Genomic DNA, 16,915 nt, shown 5'->3' with positions numbered 1-16,915 from the left:
AAAAAGAATCACACCTGACCTAACAAAAATTTTACTCAATCATAACATGATGAAATTATTACGTAAAACCAAACAAATGCACTACACCTACACATCCCAGTGAAAAAAATGATAAGGAGAGCCACAATGTTCATTCCAAATTCATTATCATTTCCAACCAACATGATCATGTGATAATGATGATACCCTTTTTTGCAATAAATTATCAACAAATAAACATCACGAGACATTGTTTACGATAATGATCATATTACAGCCCAACACAATCACTGAGTTGATGGATTTGGCCATTGAAGTGAACGGATATTGATGGATTTTATCTAATTGAAAACATTCCTTCCTTCCAGGAAATTAAAGGTCATCAAACCTCTTAATAGCCAATTCTATATCATTGTGACAAGCCAGAAAGTGATAGAGAACAATCAACCTTGACAATCATTGCCGGCAAGTTATCATCAAGAACGGGAAATCGACAAACTCAGTCATTCAGTCATTAGGGTAATTGTAGAGCTGATGACATCCGATTGAAATGAATCGAATTCTTATCAATGACAAACAGACAAATTTTTAAACAAGGTTCATTCATATAATCATCAGAATGAATTTAAAGTTACAGTTGCCATGTTCATCAGTTTTGTTTGTAACAAATTCGATGTAAATTCTTGAAATGGAAAACAACAAGTTAACAAAAAAAACAAACAAACAAAAATAAATAGTTCAATGTGAAAAAGACAAATTTTATTTACAAGAAACAAAGAGAAAATTGAGCCATGTTTTGATTTTTTTTCTTCTGCCAATTTGTGGAGAAAAAATTGTTTTTTTTATACAAATTACAAACACAAAAAAGAAAAGAAAAATATTTTCGAGATTCAATCATTTTTATTTGGGTGAGTGATGTTGGTGTCTAATTTGATCCGAAAACAAAGTTTTTTAATCAACAAAGGCTCAATCGATCCAAAAGGAATGAGAGCACTTTGATGACAAAAAAAAAATTTAGGGTGTGACAAATAGAACATCAATTTTGTTAAATTGAAACACTATTACAACTGTTTTTTTTTGTATAATGATTTCATCGTTTTCAAACAAGAAAAAAATTATGATTTATTACTTATTGATTGATTGACTAGTATAGCAGATTTTTTTCCAAGAAAATTTCACCGAAAAAACTTGATAGAAAAAACGAGTAGGATTTTTTTACAAACATGGTTTATGATAATGATGATGATAAGAGAAAGCCAGATTTCCACTTTGTGTGACAGAATATGGGAGGAAGTGAGAGGAGTAGATTGGACAAGAATATTACATTAATTTGTATTGGTTTTGAACCGTGAAATATTCAGATGTTATCTAGGTGTTTGTGTGTGTATGTGTGAGAAAAGCGGAGATTGATTTGCGGTCTTTTAATGGATATCTTGAAAAATGTTGATTTGTTTGTTTTAAACTTTTTCTGGATTTCATTTTTTTTAAAATTCAATATGTGATTAATTTGTAATTCATAATAGATAACTGCATCATTTTGGTTGAAGTTTAGAAACTTCTCAAGCAAGATAATTAAATTATATATATGTATAAAAAAGGGGTGATATATATGTGGATATTGAAGAAATTATCATAAATGAAGAATGTAAATAATCATTGGTAGAACACACAAACAAAAAACAAGACAAAAAAAAACACAAACATTTTAAGCATGGTGCATAATAGGTGTATATGTGTGTACTCATGTTTCACAATAACATCCATGAACAATTAGTTATTAAATAATAAAAATTCATTTGATTCTGGATATTCGATGTTGTAAAATTGAATCTCAGACAGGTTGTAGGTGATGATTGTTGTTAAATGTTATTTTTTTGTACTGTTTGTGCCAGGTCAGTTTTGAACATTGGATTTTAGCATTGAGGCCTGTTGATTGATCAACTTTTTTTTGATTGATGTCTGTACATTGAGGAAGGAGAATGAATATCATCTTGTGGTTTATATATAAATAATAAATAAAGCAAATGAATGAAATAATAAATAGGCTCGTATCAAAAAAGAGAAATAAAGGAATATTTCACCTAGGTGGTTTATGTCTAGGCTGAATAAATAAAGGAGAAGGAGGAGGAGGTTAGATAATGTCGATAATGACAACGAATAATGAAAATAAATAGACACAAACACACGAATGTAGATACAAAAAAATGACGATTTTGGATGCTTAGCACGGAACAACAATCAATCAAAAATTTCGAAATGAATAAGAGATATAGAAAAGGTTGTGTGTGTGTGTGGAAAAACTAAGTGTTACACTAAGAAAACTTGAGCCATTTGAATGATGTGAGAGAAGAATAAATAAGACTGACAAAAATGTAAATGTGCTGTGTTTTGGGAAACCTATGAGTGTGTATGGATAAGAATCGTCTCAAATATGAGAATGATGTTATTTCAATAAATAAATGAAGCGAATTGGTCATCATTGCAAATGAAAAAAAATAAATTATAAACGATTTCACTAGATGAAAACTAGGAAAGCAATAAATAGTGGGAAATGGCATCGATGTTTGTGTCTGATATCAATGAATGGATAACAAAAAAAGGGGAGTGGTACTTTACAGGTCGAATTTATTGATTTATTTGTCTATGATGCAGATGCATTATTTATAAGGGAGAGAATGATAATTCGGATGAGTGATGAATCAGTGATGCTATTTAAATCATTAAAACAATGATCCAGGTGGAGTTTCCGGTGATGATGACGATGATGATGATGTGGATGATTCAGGTCCGGAAACCGATGCGGAAGAGAAATGCATCATCTGAATTGAACGACGGCCAATATGATGTGCAACACCATTGGCCGACATTTGACTTGAATTATCCATCGATGGTATATCAACACCAATAGATGTGGACGATGAATCTAATTTGGCGCCCATCCAAGGGTGGCCAAGAATGTCTTCTAATGTGGGACGATCTTTTGCGTCATATGATAGGCACTTGAATATTAAATCCTGGCATTCGGAGGTGACATTTCGTTTGAATTTTAGTACACCGCCGATGATAGCATCATCATCATCGAACGGTATATCTCCACAAACCATATCGTAAAGTAACACCCCCAAAGACCATACAGTTGCGGCCAGACCATCGTAACGGCTTGATTTAATCCATTCAGGTGGAGAATAGACACGTGTACCTGTTTTAAAATTAAATTAAAACAAATGAATCGATTAATGAATGAGCTGTCAATGAAAACTTAGTAAATAAAAAGGAAAAAAATTTCAAACATTCCAACAATCCTTTATTCACGCAAAAGTAACAAGTGACGTTGCTCTTTTCTCTCATCATGTGTTCAATCAACATTCTTCAATGACAGATTAACTGGACAAGCCAGTTATTGATCAAGGTATCTTTCGATCTCATGACGTTCATGTTTTGATGAATGCATTTGATTGCACACAAGAAGTTCTCTATTTATCCAATTTTTTTATCGAATACAACAACTACTATAGAAATCTTTTACATTCCGATGCTAGCTAAGCACACAATGAATTGCAATCAGTGTTGATGCAGTCGGTTAAGAGGACAGCAGACAGGTAGGGCGATGGTGGTCTGCTCTTTTCAATAATACAAGTATTCGGGGGGCTTTACTTATATTCATATAAACGCGTATAACGGGTAATTTTTCAAACAGCTTGGGGTAGCGGAATAAATACTGTATATATTTGCTTCTCTAAAATATATTTTAGATGGTACCGGGAATTACTATTTGATCATTTTTTCTTTGCAAAAAATGAATGCGAAAAGAATTGACAAAAAAAACCGATAACATTACTAATTGATATATAGCAAAACGGATAGGATGATTCAATGAAACGCCGGCAATATTCGCCAATTATGATGGTCATCATTATCATGGAAGGCATTGACAATCTACAACACATCAGACAATTGAAAGCGCCGTCGCAGCAAATTATAGCCGGAATTTAGCCTATGATTGTAAACATGACATACCAACAAACTGGTCAAACAAGAATACAACTCTACGCTATCCATAACGGCATTTTTCTAACATGAAAAGACAACTTTTCTTGTTTTTATAAGCCAAAGTTATGCGGAAATACAATATTATGAAGGAAAAACGTTATTTTCTCTGTCGTATTGGTTTGAGAGAGTCGTCGTATGACCTACAAATCGATCCATCTAGCCTAAGAACTTCCACCACCAGGATCGCTCATAGTTGAATCACAAGTTATTGTATATCAGAGAAATGAATGGATTTTTTTCATTTCCATTGAATGTTTAGATGAGGTGAATTTATGACAAATTGTAACTTATTATCTATTTGTACTACGAGTTAAAGTACTAAGAGCAAATATTTAATTCATAACAAAAACTATAATCAATATAATTGTCCTTGTTAATTTTTTTTATTGTTCAACTCATTATAACAATCCTTTCCAGAATTCATTAGAATAGATCAAAAAATGGACATTCTGATGAAAACGACAATTTAGCTTTAGATTTGAACAATTTTATTTCCCTTAAAAAAAGACTATCATCGCATACGACAGCAGCTGTTTCTACTGGATAAGGAAACGAAACATACACATAAACACATCATCATCATCGACGAAAACAACAACAACAACAAAGAGAAATCACATGACGAGCGCGCCTAAAATGAAAATATATATATTTCAATGATTCATTCATTCGCTCCAAAACGGCTCAAAAGAAGGAGGGGAAAAAGAAATATACGAGCCGGAAAGAAAAAAAGACAAGGAGAGATTGAAATACGCACAAGAAACAAGGCAAACTAGCACAAACAACAAAGATGATTGCATGATGGCGCCCGACACAATTACAATGGCCCCTTCTGTGTGTAAGTTGTAAAACAAAAACAAAACACAAAAAATGTATATTCGAAAGAGATCAAAACAAAGCGAATACGCATGTTCGTAACATCTCTTTGATGCAATGGAACATTTTCAAGCTGTTTTTACGGAATGTTTGTAAACATACACATGCGCCTTGCAGAAATGGCGTCTTGGCAAATGTCAAATGTTTGTTTACAAGGGGATTTTACGTGCTGCAATCGATCAGGCAATGAATGAATGAATGAAAACAATGATTTAGTTAGTGAGAGTCTGATGAAATACCAATGTAACCTAATCGATAGATAGAACAAGATATTTGTGTTTCCGAATAAAGAAATTAGATTCTGGAAGAGAAATGAAATGCGTTAATACAAACAGGCGATAGCAGCTGATTTGCCAAAACTGACCTCGATTTCATTCTAATATTATGACTTGTCAGTGTTTAACTGTAATAACTATGATATTTGCAATGAATTTAACGTCGAATTCACGAATATGACGTCATATGATCATTTTAAACCGATTGATCGAAGTCCATTGCCATGGTGAATATATATAAACACATGAGATTTATTCACCGATTTATCATTCAGAATAAATACTACACACAGAATCGATTCCAATTTCGTGGCCATCATTGTCTTACAACATAAACATGTGACCATGTGATGTATCGTGTGATCGATATATATTTTCATTGTAAATATTTTATACAAAAGAGAACGAGATAATGGGTCAACGAAATTTGGGCTCTATTCAATACAGATTCATGAGCAAAAATGAGACCGTTTATTTGCTATTATTATTTAAAAGGCCTTCAATGCGCGCGTCTTAACAATAAAATTTCTCAGGTGAGCCATATATATAGATGAAGAGAAAAATCGAGAAAATAAAAAGATGAATGTAGGTGAAGATATGTTTAGAATGAAACAAACAACAACAACAAAAACGAGATTCACTCAACAACTTGAATCATGTGATTATCACAACGACGCCGGGAGCTTTTGACGAATAAATGAAATGAGAATGAGAGAAAAATGAGAAATTTCGTGTTTGTTCGAATGAACGAAAAAGAGAAGAAAACAAATGCCACGAATAAAGATATAAAACGGTAAAATTTTACTTCTTACATTTACAATGTGGTTAAGAGATTTTTTTTAAAGAAGTAAATATATACAAGGGCCAGCGTCAAACACACATAGATCAATTCAAAATATACATAGGAAGAAGAGTAAAAAAGGAAAATTGTATGAATGAACATCATCGGATCCTTACAAACAAAAATAACAAGTTGTGGAACAAGTTTTATCTTATTTTTTCTATTTATTCCACCACTTTGTTGTCTGTGTTATGGTTTGTTTTCAATTCGAACAAGCCAAGATCAAACATTCGTCAATAATGATGAAAGCATCGACCTGTATATGAAAAATCTTGCCATCATAATCATTATTATTATTATTATCAACCTTTTGTCTGTCTGTAGGTTGTGTGTTCCACTTTTTTTTCTTCGAAAAACTATCTTTCATATAAAGACACACACACACACAAACACAGACAGTCGTCAGACAAGGTAAAAGTTAAACATATGAATAACTGTATGTTGAATAATAACCTCGGTAAAGAATGGATCAAAAGGGTTAAGCTCTAAAAATAAGATTTGCGAAAAATTCTTGCAAATGAATTTGGATTTTAAACAGCCAACGAAAACTTTGTTTGCAATGAAAATTACTTATAGAAGAGCAAACAGATTGGAATTGCATATTGTAAATATTTTTCGAACAACAATATTTCTGATCATTATGGAAAATAGTAATCAATCAATCGGCATAATTCAAACAGTAATGACATTGTAAACCCAGCATGCTAAAAACATGTAGTTTTCTGTTTTAATTTCTTTTTTTAAATAGATTAAAAACAAAGTAATAAACGAAAAGTGACATCGACAAATCACCTGTTTGTGAATACAAAAACAAGTGCCATATAAAATTTGGTGAAGATTTTATACCACCTCAAAAAAGATCTCAACCATTAAAAAAATAACGATCGACACTGAAACTCTGCTGGTCAAATACAGATTAACTTGTTGTACACATTCATAAAATGGTAACATTTACTACTCTCTCTCTTTCTCTCTCTCTCTCTCTCTCTCTCTCTCATCAACATACTCAGTTGGTGGTAAAGAATGTCTCATTTGGCCAAATATGCATTCAAGAACTTTTCATATGTGAATACAAAAAAACTTACCAGTAAAATCGGTATAGGCAGAATCTTTGAGATAGGCACCGGAACCGAAATCGACCAATTTAATTGACATGGTTCGTAAATCGACAAGAATGTTTTCATCTTTGATATCACGATGACAGACGCCAGCTTTATGGCATAGAATAATAATTTCGACAACTTGACGAAAAAATAAACGTGCCATACGTTCTTCAAGCACAACACGTTCAGTGATGAAATCAAACAAATCTTTAACGTTGTCGGGTCGTTCCATAACGATGATAAAGGCCGATTGATCTTCATACCAATCCAACATACGGATGACGCCCGTTATGTGGGCAACTTTTTCTAATAGGCAAACTTCCATGGGTACCGGTCGGCCATTATATTGCTCCCAACTGGTAACATTATCACGCTTGATATGCTTTATTGCAACCTGTTCATCGATGACAAAAAAAAAGAATCAAAACAAATTAGTTCCATTCAACAAAAAATACAAATACACATGTTTAATTTACAAATTGATTAGCTAAATTAACTTACAGGCAATCCATCACGGATTCGAATACCGGCATAAACAGTGCCAAATCCACCACGTCCAAGTATGTTGCTTACGTTGTAATTCTTTTCGAACATTTCACGTGGTCGAACTGTGTTTGGTAAAATGAAATTAAATTCCAAAGAAAATTAAAAATTTATTTATTATTTCATTAGAATTAATTGAAAAAAAATTATTATTTCAACAAAAGTAATTTTATATTTCCATATAAATGTTTTGTGTGTTTTGGCTTTACCATTTAAACATTTTTGATTTGGATGCAATTTGTGTGTATTCCAGTGAATCGATCGTGGAAAACTATTTTTATAATATAATCTAGAATCCATTGATATTCTAATCAATTGATCAAATCTTTGAAAATTTTTTAAGTCAAGTTTTTCACAGCAACGAAACGAAAAGAAAAAAACGCGTGTTCACTAGTCAATAGGAAAATCGAAAAAAAGTTTGTGAAAACTTTTAACAACACTTAAGTAGAACTTTTTTTCGAATTTTTTTCAACAACAGCAGGCAATGACTCAAACATGAGACATTCCAACGACCAACAAGTGAAAAAAAAATAAGAGATAGAAAACGTTTTTTTTTCTGACCATATTAACCAATACATTCTAATGCTGTCCCGATAGATCAGAAAAATGGCGCGCATTTTTTTTTGTCTCATGGTTCTATTCAATCAATTGAATTGAACTCATCTAGGTAGTGGAACGTATTCTTTAAAGAAGAAAAAAAAATGGAGAAGCATAGAATTTAAAACATTTCGTTCTAATGATATTTAGTTCGCGTACGTCATCAATGATTAACTAAAACGAAAACAAAAAAAAAGATGTTGGATCGTCACCTAAACTAAAATCACAATGCGATTTTTTTTTGTACATGTGACTCGCATCTCATCAAGCATCATTCAAGAATGAATGAAGCTTCGTTTATATAGTCCACCAAAATATAAAATATCACTTCTGGTGATAGTCAAACAAAAAGTCATGACAAACAACAGACGGAATGAAAGAATTTCTTTTTTCAATAGTGTTTTTAGAAGTTTAAAAAAAATTCATTTCATTTCAAATGTTTATCAGTTTCAATGAAAGAGTTGGTTGTGTATGAAAGGATTGATTCGAAAATGTTAATACAAATAGATAGATAGATAGCAAAAAAAAACAAACTCATGATATGTTGTTTTTTCCGGTAAATAAGAGGAATTTTTATGATGAATATAATATGTCTGGCCTTGCAATATCAATCAATCTCATCATATCATGACAATGTTTTTGTTATTGTTCATCTTATCAAAAAAAAGATAGAGATTGAAATATGATGCAAAACCAAAAAAAGAAAACCGTTTCAATTGTTTAAAAAATTCATTTACTATATATTTTATACTTGGTTTTTTCTAGTTATATGTGTTATTGCTTAAGCTAAAATCAAATCAAACCAACCAACAAACATGGTAATATTCATCAATGTGTATATATTTTTTTTACGGAACATTCACTTTCTACTAATTGTTTCGTTTGTTGTTTTTTTGTTTTGTTTAATTCTATTCAATAGCTAAAATTAGAAGACTAGACAAGAATATTCATTTCAATTCAATCTTTATCAAATAAAAATATATAGAGATTGGTCGTTCATATAAAATTGTATACGGTGGCAATGATATGTTATGATGATGATGATGATGATAATAATGATGATTACCAACAAGTGCAGCAGCAGTAGCATATTTATGGTTGCCCTTATACATCATTATCATTATTTATCATGAGCAGATATATTCATTTAGCCAAACCTTTTTTTCATCACTAAAATTAGAATCTTATACATCGTCATCATCATCATACAATTATTATCTATCTGTGTATATTTTTGAGATCAAAGTTCACCCCATTAACTTGTTAAAAGATTCTTATGGATCGAAACAACACTAATTGAAACACAATCGATTATTGAATTATATTTAATATATAAATTCCATCAATTTTTTCCCGATTGTGATAAACAACAAGGACATAATGATGACAGAGGAAATGTTTGGCCATCACATCATAACAACATGATTGCTTGAGTTCATGATATGATCATGTGATCATCATCATAATCATCATCATTGGACTTATGAATAAAAAAAAGAGAGAGAGAGCTTGTTGCTATCGAAGCTAATTTTCCTCTCTCACTTTGTTCAGATGTAAATCACCACATCTCTCTTTTTCTCTTTAACTATCTATATTACTTTCCTTTTTGGCTTTCTCATCATTTTAAAATGATGACTTTCTATTTAATCTATATGGATGTCGAGGGAAAATATTATTATTTATAAATTCATCATACCCGATTTTGTTTACGACAGAAGCTTTTTTTCGATTGCTTTTGCGATCTTCTATATGTCTCTATCAATCAATCTTGAAATGTGTGTGTGTGATATATATATTTTTTGTCCATAATTTGTTTTTTTTAATATTGTCGATAGGATAAATGTCACTGATTGCAATTGGTGTTGAGTATTGATTTGATATATATTTTTCATTTGCTGTTTACTATTTCGTATTTTGTAAAATGTTGTGTGTTCACACACAAGCCAAAGGCTCGAATACGAAAAAAAAATCAAACTAATAAAGAAAAATAATGTAGCGTTTTTCCCAAAAAAAAAGAAAAAAATTGAAAAGCTACCCAAAAGTTTTTTTCCATAACATGTATTTGTCTATACAGGCTACTGAAAATAGTTGTTGATCCATATTTGCACACACATTGGAAAAAAATCCCGATGGCTATTTATGTATTTTTTCTGGTTATAAACATCATCATAGACATCAAAACAAAACAAAAAAAAAGGATAGCAATGTTTTCAAAATAAGGATCATTCCAAATCACAATATTAAAAGTGGCTGTTTTACTGTATTAAAATTTTTATCATCATCATCATCAACGCTTTAATTGAATTAATTATTGAACGAAAATAACACTTCTCAATCAATAAAAAAAAATTATAAGCCAAAATTGAACAGATATCACCAAATAAAAACCGACACCTGCTTCCCAAAATGTTTTTAGTTCAAATCTGACCAATCTTGAAACAAGCCACAACAACAACAATTGAAATATTCATAGTTGAGTATTTGTTTTCAGTATTTGATCATAATTAATGACAAACTGAAACAGAAGAATGATTTGGTTTTAGTACACGTGCAAACAATGAAATCATTTTGTGTTTATGTATGCAGTTTGTATAGATTTCGCGCTAAATATTCCAGAATTGATCAGACAATAACCCCAGTCACACAGAAACATGGCAAACCTCAATAGGACATCAACCGACAGTCAAGTGAACCAAAATAGAATATTCACTCTCTTTTGAAAAAGAGGAGAGTGACTGCCAAGTGAACAACTCTCGCTTCATAATATATTCTGCCCATAGTTTTAATGTTTTTAACTAGTTGTTGTTATGATGCTGACCTCGATTAACCTCCTCAGTATTTTTTTGCGACGACAAGCAAAGAACCGGCTATTAAATTTGTTGTCTATATAGTGAATGGTGTAAACAATCCAACAACCAAACTATAGCAAGAATTTTTCTTTTCATTTGGCAGTTGCCGTTAACGAATCTATGCGGATATATTTACTTTTTTTTGCATTTATGATTTAGAACATGGGGTTCCCATTAAACTTTTTATACCACACAGAGGAGTTAGAGGACGCGTTCTTCATAAAGATTCCAAATGGATATAATTTCTGGATACTATATTGTGTGTGACTATTTGGATCTGGATTGTTTGAAGTGAATATATGAGTGTATGATTAGGATAATTTAGGGCCTTCATTATTATTTGATTATTATTTGTCAGCCGCCTGTCAATTAGCCAAGTAGAATTGAATTTGTTTGTTCAAACAAACAAACAAATAAAATGATGGAATCATACAATGGAGATGACTCACAATGTCCGAAAAAAACCAACAAAATCAGATTATGACAGTTCACCTAAATAAATTTTGGAATGTGATCGTTTTTTTTTTTTGAAAACTCAATTATATTGAGTTTTTCCATCGCTTATTTATTTTTCGATTTTTTTTGCTTTCCATTGAGCATTTTTCATCGTTTGTGAATGAAAAAAAAACAACATATATAGCTGGATATCTTTGTTCAAGATTCAGGTCATGATCAAACGATCAATCGCACAGTGTTGCATACTGTTGTTAATAATTAGAAACATCGAATGATGATTAGTTGAGTAGAGTTTAGACCAGACAATCTCAACAAGGATTGCACTCATATCTTTTGATCGTGATCGTCATTATCATAGGGGAGGAATATTTCATCACAGGATTGATATTTTTGTTGTTAAAGAAAAAAAACAACCGCATCGGTGATAAGTATCATCCATATATCAACCATTATCATACATTAACGACATAAGGATTGCAATATTGAACTATATTCATATGAACAATAGTCATCAGACAAGGCGTCAAGATTCTTGTCGCCAATACTGCTTAATTACTATGACAATCATATGCTGCTTCCATATGTGTTAATGGCAATACACAAAAACAAAGACACAAAGAGTTTTATAAACGAAACGAGGATGGATATTAAGGAGGATCTGATAAGAATAAATAGCTCGACTATGGCTCCCCATCACGAATCTTATGTCTAATAGGAATTTCAAAAACCAATCAATGAATTTCAGATATAATTGAGCAAAAAATGGTCTGAATATATGTGTAACGGATCAAATGGGGGTAGATGCCATCAACAGATCAATTGTGGTGGTATGCTGTGTGTGGAAAAAGTCCGGCGTCTGGGCCAAGTTCAGCTTTTAAAAAACTTGGATTCATCTTTCTTTTTCCAAACTAAACAACGTTCATGTCTGTTGGAATTCAGCTGATTTTTTCTTGTCATACCATCAAAATAGATAGGACTTTTAACAAGTTAGCTTGCCTACACTCTACATTTAAACACAGAAAACACGCTAAAACTAACATTGATGGCGGCGGGAGGAAAACGCGTTTCAGTCGGTCGCCGCTCCCAGTCAGCGCTTACCAGCAACGAAATCCCAATGAAGATAATATGAGTAAGATGTCAGTGTGTGTGTATGTGAATGCATTGAATGATGAAAGCAATTTTTCATTTTCATTCATCCTCGATTATACTTGTCCGAAGAAGCCGGGAAAGCTACATTCAAACTGGCAATTGCTTTCTGGTTTTCAGTTCGGTTAAATAAGCTTGGCAAAAGTTGGCGGCGGGAGTTAGCTCAACTACTATATTCTTTTCCATTAAATCAATTTAATTGATGAGGGGTAGATGCGTGGCGCATCCCGATATGTGAGTGTTCATTGCTCTTGCTCATTTGATCCATTTGAAATTGAATAAAAGATTGTCTTGGATTGTCGCAGAATGCGTATTAGAATAAAAAAAAATAGCAGTCGTTTGAAAAATCGGTATAGAATTTCATAGACATTTAAAGATGGAAACGGACAATGAATAAATGTGAAAGACCTCGAGCCAGACTTTTTAATCGATATTGTCTTGGTCGGTACCAAGGTGAAAAGAATTCAAATATTAAAAGTTGTGAATAAATGTCAAAAAAATTACATCCAATAAAGTTCAATAAGTTTACTCAGGTAGATTGAATAGAATAAACCATTTTAAAAAGAAAGAAAGATCATTTGGCAATCCAAAGGTCGAAAGTCATGAAGTGAACACTTGTAAAATGAAGATTCAACCAAACTCAAACACCACATGGATTGTTCAATACTTTAGTAGCATCAGAGTGGTAATTAATGTGTGTGTGAGGGACAATTAACGTTGTTAATTGAGAGTGGAAAGATAATTGAGCAAATCTAATTAAACTTTTCGTCGTGGCCATCATCACAAGATAGAAAGATATAGGAATTTAGCATCTATTAATGAATTCTGTCCAAGCTATGATAGAATCCCAAATATACTCTTCTCGAGAACAGTGACCTTTGTCGAGTCGAAGAGCCGAGGATGACGGCGGAGGGTGGACAGACAAACTTGGTGGGTAAACGAAATTATTTCCCCAAATTATTAGGTCGTTGAGCGTCTCGTGCCCTCTGACTGGATAAGCTGTGTGTAGGGTATATATCATCATTTTATCCTATGCTACTGCTTTCAAGTGCGGATCAATCCAGGTGTTCATCAGTGTATAGAATACAACAGAGTTGTTGGCTTCATTTGTACAAAACATAGAGAGCGCCACTAAATTCGATATGGCAATGAAAATGCCAATCTTGGGTGAATAGAAAAGCCCGCGTTTTCACACTGTTGTTGTTTTTGTTATTATTGGGCAGCTCAGATGACAGCGAAATTACAGAATCACATGATATCACAGAAAAAAAAAGTAAGGTTAGTATTTTGGGTTATTACTAACCCAAATAGGTTAGGAAATCATCTGGTTAGCACTAACCCATCTACTTAATTTTCTGTGTATCCATGTTAAATATATCTTTATATTTGCTACAGAATTTGGAATAAAACTTACCATAATTGTTGTTGTTATGCACATCTCGGCCATTCGATGATGGGGGTGGTAATGGTGGAGGTTGCATCAATGATGGCGAATGATATGAAACCGTCATGGGATTGTCGGTGGTAGGCGTTGCTGAAGGCTTCGTCGATGTTCGTTCCTTGGTTTGAAACGAATTTGGCATAACGGTTGATTGTTGGGTCGTGGACGAGGCACTCAGCCGATGATCACGGCTGTGGTTATTATTGTTATTGTAATGATTGGTGTTCAATGAGGATTTGATTTTGGTGTTGTTATTCAACGATGGAGATAAATGTTTTTGTTGTGATGATGAAGGTGATGTGGCTTGATTAAATAACATTTGATGTATGGTGCCCAGATAATATTGCGTTGGTGGTGTGAACAATGCGGGCAAAAAACGATTTGTTTGTTGATGTTGACCTTGATTCAACGAAGAAGTCATATTTGTTGGATTGTTATTGCTTCCGGATAAACTAATAGATGACGAACTAGATTCGACTCTTCTGTTAGATTTTCGCAAACTTTTCTTGGATGATGACGATGATGATGATGACGATGATGATGAGGTCGAGCTTAGCTGTTGACTATTGTTATTACTGTTCGAACAGGTCTTATGTCCTAACATGCAACTGAAACTATGTGACGATATTGAATTTGGTATACAGTTGGCAACTGATGTTGTTGTATCGGAATCGATCACCATTCGGTGTTGAGAGGAATTTAAATTATGTTGATTGCTCGGGCTTGATGATAGGATATTTGTCGTTGGTATTGAACCATTACGACTTTGCAAGCCACCACCACCATTAATTGAAATTGAGTTTGATGTAGCCTTACCAAGTGCTGAATTCAGATATGAACCAGCAGAATAAGGCGATGATGACAATGGTGATGATGATGAAGATGATAATTGATCTTCGACACCCATCGCCATTGGTTGACCAAGTCCGATATTTACACCTCTGAACAGATGATGATGATGGGGATGATGATAATGATAGTCGGTTAATCCAGCTATGGCACCGCTATTACTACGGCTAGCTGTTGATGAAGCCAGACTGGACGATGCCGATGATTGTGACGATAGTCGACTATATCGTTCACAATTCGGATGATGTAGATGTTGGGGTAATTGCGAACTGTGGCAATTTAAGAATTTATATGAACTAAGACAATTACAAGCACACATTGAGAATCGTTTTTATTTTTTTCCAACAAACAAAATAATAAAAGGAATATCGATGAATTGCAGATCGATGATTTTACGAGATGAGAAATAAATAAAACCGGATGAGATGAACTGAGCAATCGGTTATTGTTGGGGTAAATATGAAAGCGATTTATTAATTATTTCGCTGTATCAAAGATCAACAGGAGCGAGACCGTAAATGGTCTTCGGTTGTAATTGTAGTTAGGTTTGTTTGTTTGTTTGGTAGGTTGATTGTTGTTGTTATTGTAGATTCAGAATCTCAGATAGTTTTTGATGTATCAAGTGAAATATTGACAATTGTTGTGGAGAGAGAAAGAAAAAAGGCCAGTAAATTTGTATTTCGGTTTCGAATCAGCAAAAAACAAAGCGTATAAATTAACGAAAAAATTTTTTGTTTTGTTTTGTGTTCAGTGCCAACAAATAAAGATAAATGCCATTAAAATAAAAAACAATAAATTAGGATTCAAAATGTTCATATTTGTTCCATGATTTGGCTTTTTATTATTATGATTCCTTTTGTTTGACATTCGATAATCAAGATTACGTTCTATGAAGGCAAACAGATTGGTTAGACTTTTATAGTTGATGCTGTATTCAAATTCCATGATATTAAATAGATGTTAGGATGCTTATGATAGCTAAAATGATCACTTGAAACGCCAAACATAAAAAACAAATTAAAACTTTGTACTAGAAGGTGCAAGATAATTTTGGCGCCAAACTTCGTAATTCAAGTATTATGTTCAAAATTCAAATGTCAATTTAATCGAAGAAAAAGTAAATAAATAAACACAACACATGCATAACAAATTGATGATCAATCACATTTGTATTTCACAAAAAAAAATTCTAAACTGGACAGTAATTATTATCAATCAGTAGATGAATTGATGTGATAGTGATGTGTTTATCAATTTAATAGAGATGCACATGTGGAAAAATTCAATTCTTATTTATTTTTCCAAAGGAAACAAGTTAATGTGTGTATGTATTTTGATTGAAAAAAAAGAATATAAACAAAAACACACTACTTGAACATTTAATCACTAAAAACTAAGAGAAAGCGAAGAAATCGAGTAATAAATTTTAAAATGGAACGATGTTATTCGATATGAATGCGATGCAAAGCGACGTGAACAAGGCGACTGCCGGTGCACGAATGAAACTTAGATCGTATAGAGCACCCGCATTTATAAACTACTATATTTTTTTCTATCATTCTCCTCTCTGTTATAAGCGGTCTGCCGGGGTTGTTGTGACCGCCGCGACTTTTTTTGTGTCTGCGTAAGAGAAACAAAGTGAAATAGAGAGAAAGAATCTCGCGCCAAATGTACACGTCTCCTGATGTATAAATGAAAAAAACAACAACAACAATAATAACAACAACATTAGAGGAGGGAGGGCGCGTCATCACACATGATGAGAGTTTGGAACAATTATGAATGCTATTTTTTGCCCACTAAAAATTTGAAACTAGTAGCATAAATCATTGCTAGAATGCGGCACCCGCAAAAAAATTTCCCAAAAATCTTCTCCGCAATTCCATTCATAACAATACCACTACTGTAAC

General features: G+C 32.6%; 1 protein-coding gene across 1 annotated transcript; it reads right to left on the bottom strand.

The window, feature by feature from the left end:
* Positions 1–716: 716 nt before the first annotated feature.
* Positions 717–16,521, bottom strand: LOC113793501 (uncharacterized). Its single transcript, XM_027343549.2, has 4 exons — positions 14,130–16,521; positions 7,626–7,732; positions 7,107–7,518; positions 717–3,178 (listed from the first exon to the last, which is right to left on the bottom strand). The coding sequence occupies exons 1-4, from the start codon at positions 15,322–15,324 to the stop codon at positions 2,700–2,702; spliced, it is 2,193 nt and encodes a 730-aa protein (XP_027199350.2). The 5' UTR covers positions 15,325–16,521; the 3' UTR covers positions 717–2,699.
* Positions 16,522–16,915: the final 394 nt, after the last annotated feature.

Source organism: Dermatophagoides pteronyssinus, unplaced genomic scaffold, assembly GCF_027571235.1.
Source record: "Dermatophagoides pteronyssinus isolate colony J.1.1.1.1 unplaced genomic scaffold, Derpt_VIB-CSIC_2022.12 sq0001, whole genome shotgun sequence".
Lineage (NCBI taxonomy): Eukaryota > Metazoa > Arthropoda > Arachnida > Sarcoptiformes > Pyroglyphidae > Dermatophagoides > Dermatophagoides pteronyssinus.
The sequence above is the reverse complement of the archived record's forward strand: the minus strand, read 5'-3'. Positions and strand labels throughout refer to the sequence as shown.